This window comes from Lygodium microphyllum, chromosome 4 (genome assembly GCF_053477565.2).
Source record: "Lygodium microphyllum isolate KBCC chromosome 4, Lygodium_microphyllum_v1.1.10, whole genome shotgun sequence".
Lineage (NCBI taxonomy): Eukaryota > Viridiplantae > Streptophyta > Polypodiopsida > Schizaeales > Lygodiaceae > Lygodium > Lygodium microphyllum.
The window spans coordinates 100,001,213-100,008,924 of NC_141138.1; the positions used below are offsets into that span (position 1 = coordinate 100,001,213).

The 7,712-nt window shown below is 40.4% G+C and overlaps 1 protein-coding gene across 1 annotated transcript; it reads right to left on the minus strand.

The window, feature by feature from the left end:
- Nucleotides 1–3,068: 3,068 nt before the first annotated feature.
- Nucleotides 3,069–7,007, minus strand: LOC148037382 (pentatricopeptide repeat-containing protein At2g13600-like). The gene has a single exon (XM_087676286.1). It carries the CDS (start codon nt 6,750–6,752, stop codon nt 5,244–5,246), a length of 1,509 nt encoding a protein of 502 aa, XP_087532412.1. The 5' UTR covers nt 6,753–7,007; the 3' UTR covers nt 3,069–5,243.
- Nucleotides 7,008–7,712: the final 705 nt, after the last annotated feature.

Sequence of the window (7,712 nt, forward strand, 5' to 3'; positions counted from 1 at the left end):
ATTGGCAATGGGACTACATTTGCTAGCTTATCATCAATATTTCCAAGACGAATCTGACTAGGAAGAGGACCTTGAGTTGCCATGGGGACTTCTGTAAAGAGTGCTTTTAGGGCATCAAAGGAGGCTTCTGTTGCGAGCTCATTCTCAGCCTTGATTCTTGCCTTATCTCTTCTCACGTACCTCTGGACTCATTCTAATGTTTGCCTCTTGATTGTGTCATTCATCATCAGGGGGTTGGCTCCAACCAGTTGGTCTCTACTCAATAGAATAGAATCAGAGAGGGGCTTCAGTCTCTGGAGGATTCTCTGGCCAACATCTCTTCTACTTCCTTCTTTTCAACATCTCTAAATTCGGCTTTCGAATCACTACAGATGGGGAGATATTCCATTCTGAAAGTATCAAAACTCATTCGTCTTAGAATCGTTGTTATGCCATCATCATAATAATGCCAGCTTCTGATGGTTTCAATAGTGTATGTTGTGAAAAATACTCTGTCTACCAACTTCCAATGGGTTGCTAATTGGACAAACAAAAGATTGTCAGTGCACCAAGCATCCCACGTATCTTGCTGTTGAGCATCCACGAAAAAATTCCAACTCTTTTCTTTCTTGTTTTTGTGAACCTCCACCGGCCATGACTTATGAAGCTTCTTCACAATCTCCCACTTAATGATGTCTGGAAACTTCTCAATGAATGCCAAATCTTCCATGGATGGTCATTCTCTTTGTTTCTGCTCTTCAGTTTGTGCCCAAACAATTTGCCACCAAGATGCATGTTTTTGCTGCTTCAACAGGAAGAGGAAATAGTCCACCACATAGAGCTTGCATCATGATGGTAATATGTTTCCGCCATTATGGGATGAACTTCTTGTGGAAAGTGGCTTTGGAAATAAGAATCTCTAACTCTTCAATGGAAGAAGGAACTTTGGAAGCATCCATTGAATTCTCTTCTTCTTGGCAATGCCATTTCCTTCATTTTCAGCCTTTCTGATGCTTGTTGATGGCAAGTTTCCCCGGCTGTGCACAAAAAAGATGGAGCCCCAAGAGAGGCACCAAGAAAAAGGGAATTCTACTGTAAGAAAATCTATCTTGTAACATCAACAAGCTTTTATTTCATTCTTTTGATGACAAAAACAAGGAAAACAACAAATCTTCACTCAGCATCATAGTAGATATCTCCCATAGATTTGATAGAATCAACCATAATCTTCAACATCTTCATAAAATCCATCAATAAAACAAGGAACATAAAAGAATACACCATTTTTGAATGGAAATCATTCACATAGTATTCATCTTCAATGTCTTCATAGTTTTCTCTATCAATCTCTCATATACAGATACACTGTTTTGATAAAATTGACTATCTCTTACATATGATCTCTCACACATACACTCTCAATAATACATCATATCCTTATTAAAATACTCTATAATGACACTTAATAATCATGTTTAATACAATTGATATGACAAGGTTTTTACTGAGTTGTGGTATACCATAGTAGTTGCATCATGGTCTCATAGAGGACATGTTGCGGATTCAAATCCTCCCTTGGAAGGACTTGTTTGTTTTATAAATATTTGGGTTATAATTTATATGACATTTTAACTTTTGCAAAATTTTTCCCTCTAAGGCTGACCGATGATGTTGACCGGCACCTCCCCATTGCCCTACGAATACGACAAGCTATACCCCAAGAAATTTATCCTCACCCCCTCTTGACTCTACCTCTCAAATTCCGTCAACTTCATCTCTCACCATGCAATGAAAGAATAGAAGAGGAATAGCAAGAGTTTCTCTCCACTAAATCCTGCACTCTCACACTCATTCCTTCCCTCTCTTCCACTTTCACAATAGCATGAAAGAAAAAGCAAGACTGAGGAGACCACAAGTTTACACACACATGAATAGCTTGTTTTACTCTTTTGTACCTCTTTTATACATTGCCTCTAAGGTTTCTACCCTTTGTGGCCCTTTGATCGGCCTTCACATCACATGCATTTTAGGATTCAAGTGAGACTCAATTCCAAATTAAATTAATTATGGTTTGCACGAGAGTGAGCTCAGCTTTCAATTCCACAATGGACAACACATCTTTGGGGGAAAAAACGAAATACAATTTTCTTGGATGAAATTGTAGCACTCGTACTAGAAAAAATTATTTAACTCTTATTGGTGCTTACTTCATTCTTTTGGTTGCTCCAATTGCTTCATAGTGGGGTTTACTACCTATATCAACTTGGTTCACTTTAGGCCTACTAGTGGCTAAGTGGTCTTTTTTCAGTTCTATGATACTAACACCATAACATGCTCATTTCCAAAGGGGGATTATAAGGGTGGAAAGAGGATACATTGATGCACCTGCATGTTTCATTGATTTCATGTGTATGCCACTGAATCCACATCTTTGGGCACAAGTTATGGACCTTTATTACATCAAGTGTAGTATACGTCATTCCCAATCAAAAATCCCTAAGTGTGACCAACAGCAAGTTCATGACAGCATGATGTTACACACATAATGTGCTTGTATGGTCTCGTAAGACTAGACCTAAAGGGCATGCTTATGCTCCCAAGGTCACAATCTACATGCTATAGTGAGTTATATGTAGTGCTTTGGTGACTAGTACAAGGGTAACTAGTATGACTACAACTCCACAGTGGGATAATGGAGGACTTCCATTTCAAGGTGCCAACATGGAGGCACATAGAGTCATGATCACATTCAAGTATCTATCCATGTTGCATCCTAGGTACTGAAAGTGGTCATTTCACATACAAGTATCTAATCATTGTGCTTTGAGATAGGCTACTGAATGTGGTCATTTTACATATTCAAAAGTGTCTACAGCCTAATTTATGATCAGCTTATTTATTGTTTATTCAATTGTTCAAGTAGGTCATCCAACTTTTTGCCTACAGAAGGGTGTGTAGCCACTTAAAACACTGGTGGTTGCAGATTCTTTGTAGGGGGTTTTATCAAAAACCAAAAACCAATCCTTGGCAGATAGGCAATCTTTTGGTTTTTGAGAAAAAAAAAGTAGTTTTCATTGGAAAATACCCTCACAACTTTCTGCTTGAAAACCCATGCTTCTCCCCACATCAGGCCCCATCTCCTTTGGCTATTATTAGCTGTTAGAGGCATGATTTTCTAATTAAAAATTAATGTGCTAACACGGCAAAAAAGGTATCTTTACAATTAAAAAATACATTTGGAGATCCAATCATGTGACTAATTTGAAAACCAAAAAACAGGCTAAAAACTTGTTTCTGGTAAAAACCGTTACAGGAACAGCTCCTTGGTGTGGATAGAGGAAGCTCCTGGAATGTGTGAGCTGACGCCCAACCAATGTACTCTTGATTCTCATAGTGGATTTCTGTTCCCATGCATTTGTATCTTTTGCATTTTCAGTTTGTGCAATCTTTCTTCCATCTGGAATCCATGCACTTGTGCCTTCTGCATTTTCAATTTGTGCAATCTCTCTTCCATAATTTCATTGCTTATTGCTCGTCTAACAATTACTTACCATCTCATCATTTCCCATGGCCTAGCTTCCTAATGTGGCACATATAAAAGCCTCCAGAAATCTGCTGCACCCACTGTTGTTCTGTTTCCTTCTATATTCTTCTTACTTGCAGATCTTCTCCATCTTTCTCTGGAGTTATGGTGATGGCGACCTCACCAGTTGAGTTTACCCTGTTGCAATCTCTTCGTTAGGGGGATGTCAATACTCGGGTCACATGTATATGTTTGTGTACTTTCAGCTCCATTCATTGGACTAAAATACTCACTCCACCACCTCGGACTTCCTACATGAACTAGCCTTGGGCGACTCACAATTTATGGTGGACCAAAGGTATTGAGAGTGGGGTGCATACATAGCCCCTTGTTTCTGCCAGAGGGCATTCCAGAGAACTTGTCAAACACCAATGCTTGGATGCAGGTGACCTTTGGCAGTAAGGTGGGCTCTGAGTTCAAAACGTATCATTGCCCACAGAGCCGCATGCGGAATTGCTACAAGAAGTTCATCAAGGCCATTGACTGCAGGCAAAGAAATTCTGCCTTGTTTTAAGGTTGCTAAACCTGAATGAGCATTTCATAATGATTTGTGATTCCTGTGGCAGTGGCATGGAAGAGGTAATGCAGCTATCCAGTTCCTCAAGGGTGGAGACCTGCTGCACCTCCATCTGTCCTGTCTAGAAGAACTCAGAAAAACCTTCAAATGTCCACATGAATAATCCCTTCCACTTCGGACCTTTGGATGTCCATGCTGTACTCTTAATGGTTTGGCATTGGTTTTTCTTGTATATCTCTGATTCCTTGCATTGTATAACAGAGTGTGAGAATCAACTTCCGCCTTTTGATCCTCATTGTCTCTCTAACTTGCATTAGGCACCTTGCATGCATGACATCCAACAGAACATCCCCTCATGCATCCTATACAGGGGGGCTCATATAAAACATCCTTGGACTTGAATTCTTGACATTTCTATCTCTATATGTGACACCAAAACTGAGCTGACTTGACGTAATATATGCCTCTGCAATACATGTTCAATAGAGCAACAAGCTTATGTGGGGGTTCTGCAACACATATGCTCGATTTTAGTTTCATGACATTTAATCGTCCTAACCACCACCACCACCTCCTGCAGGCAAAGACTATGCAGGTATCTTCTATGACGCATCACTGGTCATAACTGCTGATTACTTTTGACCTTTCAGCAGCATGTAAGGATTCTCTTATCATAAAGTCAACCTGGGCATACCAATCAAATTGGCATTTTCAAGGGTACCAGAAACAATGTAGCACAACAAAACGAAGCCAAAACAGTTTCTGTTCAACCTGGACTGTGGAACAGTTGCTTCAATTCACCACAATTGTCATTCTCTACATAGATTTGGCTGTTGTCAAGTGAAGAAAAGAAAATTCTGCATATGTACAATACCAGTACCAAGACCAAACATACTCCTCCCATCCCCAAAGCCATGTAAACTTCTGACCGACACCACACTTCTGTAAAACTGACATTAGAACCATAGCAGACCTGCAATTTCTGGAGACCTGCAAAAATTTCACAATATCTATGGCTATATTGATAAGGGTACATGCAATGGGCAATTTCATGATATGCCCATATAGCACATCCTTAGCATTGATGCAAGTATCTTGCAACAACCCAACACAAAGCTGAGGAGTATATCTTCTAACTTCACACAGGCCCTTTTCACACTGTTCTCATAGCTTCAATGTAGAATGCATCCCAGCAGCAGCATGTATATTACTCATACAGATATACGCTGCAGCATCCTTCAAATCCAATTGCACTGCATGTTCAAAAGCCAATCTTCCAAGCTCCACATTTCCCCATTTCCAACAAGCACTCAATAATGCAATCCACAAGGGATGGCAATCATAAAATGGCATCCTCTTGATTAGTGATACTGCCTTGTCAAAATGGCCTGCGCGAGCATACAGATCGACCATGCAAGTGTGATGTTCTAAAGTTGGGATGATGCCATAATAGGTGCTCATAGTCTCAAAGTACATTTCACCCTCATTCACTAGACCTAAGTGACTGCATGCATTAAGCACAACAGCAAGTATGACAGAATCAGGCTTCACACCTGCTCCTATCATTTTCTTGAACAAGTCAAAAACAATGTCAACTTTACCAAATTGTCCATATCCTGCAATTAGTGCACTCCATGACACTACAGTCCGAACTGGAAGCTTATCAAACACTTCTTGAGCTTTTGCAAGTGCACCGCATTTGACATACATGTCTACCAATGCATTGCCAACCAGAACATTTTCTTCTAATAGCCCCTCCTTGACAATCTTAGAATGCAAATCTTTGCCCTTCTCTACTGCTCCAATACTACCACATGCTTTCAAGACACAAACAAAGGTAATTGCATTTGGAGTGAAGCCCTCATGTTGCATCTGTTCAAAACAATCTAATGCCTTCTCACCTTGCCCATGTTGGGCATATCCTGCAATGAGGGCACTCCAAGAGACTACATTCCGATCTGGAAGCTTGTCAAACACAGCTTGTGCTTCTGAAAGTGCACCACATTTGGCATACATATCCACCAACGCAGTGTTAAGAAATATATCTTTTTCCAGTAACCCCTTTCTGACAATCTCAGTATGTATATCTTTGCCTTTGTTAGCTGCTCCTATGCTGCCACAAGCTTTCAAGGCACATACAAAGGTGACTCCATTTGGAGAGAGACCATCACGTTGCATCTTCTCAAAAAACTTCAGAGCTGTTTCACCCTGGCCCTGTTGAGCATAGCCTGCAATTAGTGCATTCCACGAGACCACATTCCTGGATGGAAGCTCATCGAACACATCACGAGCTTTAGCAAGTGCACCACATTTGGTGTACATATTGACTAAGGTATTGCCAACATGTGAGTACCTCTCAAGCAAACCCCTTCTGAGGATATCCGTATGTAGTCTGATGCCTGTGTCGAGATCCTTTTTCCCGGCACAAGCCTTCAGAGAAGCCACAAGAGCGGTATCCTCTGGATATTTCTGAAAGCCAATGGACACGACTTCATGCTTTAGTGTACAATGGAAGCACTTTGTGTCAGCACACTGTCCGTGTATTTCTTCTGTTCCTTGAGGATGTTTTCGAATGTACCATGCATGAATCCACAGTGAATCCTTGGTCTTGCTGTTCTGTTTGTCCAACCATGGGGAAGGATACCTAAAGCACTCATTGCAAAGCAAGTCCATGTGCTCAGAGGAGCTCTCCGTCCCTCTTTTTGTGCTAATTATCAATTACTATGACATGGACGATAGATGACTTTTCGGAGTGAGGGGGCATTCTCCACTTGATAAATATGGTGGCCCTTGGAGCCTGCTGCTTCGTCCCCATCGGCCTCTGGCGACATGCAGATGAGCCCCTTACACACAGGCTCATACGTCCATCACCTGTTCTTGTTGATTGTTGACGAATAAGAATGCCTTGTTTCTGTAAGGCCCCTTTGAGACAAGTTTTAAGGGTCCCTAGAAGGTCAAGGGTACACACTTGGTTTGTTTTTTACACAATGATAATAACTAGGTTGACCGGCTCCATTAAGTAAAGGAGTATGAAGTTCTATGTGCAATTCTTGCATGTTTGTTATGTAGCAGTTTTATTGATGGTATTTAGACATGTGACATATTTTAAAGTGCAGCATATTTATAGATAAAATTTAGCATTGTTTAAATACATAAAGAATCTCGAAAGGAGAATATGTAAACTTCTATAGTTCGAATCAATGATCATAAGTTTGAACATTCACTTTTTTTTTTACAATGTTTAATGAGGTTTCTTCTCTTCAAAAAATATTACTTTTTACATCTTGCTGGATGTTTAGATATGTTGTTATACCTTGTCACAATTACACTTTTCTTACAAATGGTGGCCTGCTCAAAATTCCTAGCCTTGTCTATGCTATCAACTATTGCAATATCAGAGTGAGAGCAAGAGAAAGTGTGCATAAGAGGAAGAGAGAGCTCAAGTACAAGAAGAAGATCTTACTTAATGAGTTGTTTACAAGTACAACTAGTATACTCTCCTCTACATTGAGAGTGACCTCTAGGATGTTTAAATAGCCTCTAGATGGCTAGGGTTAGGGTTTTCCCCTGCTCTCCAGTTCATTTACACCCAGCTACCCTTATCCACCCTTGCATATATAGGGTTCACATGCC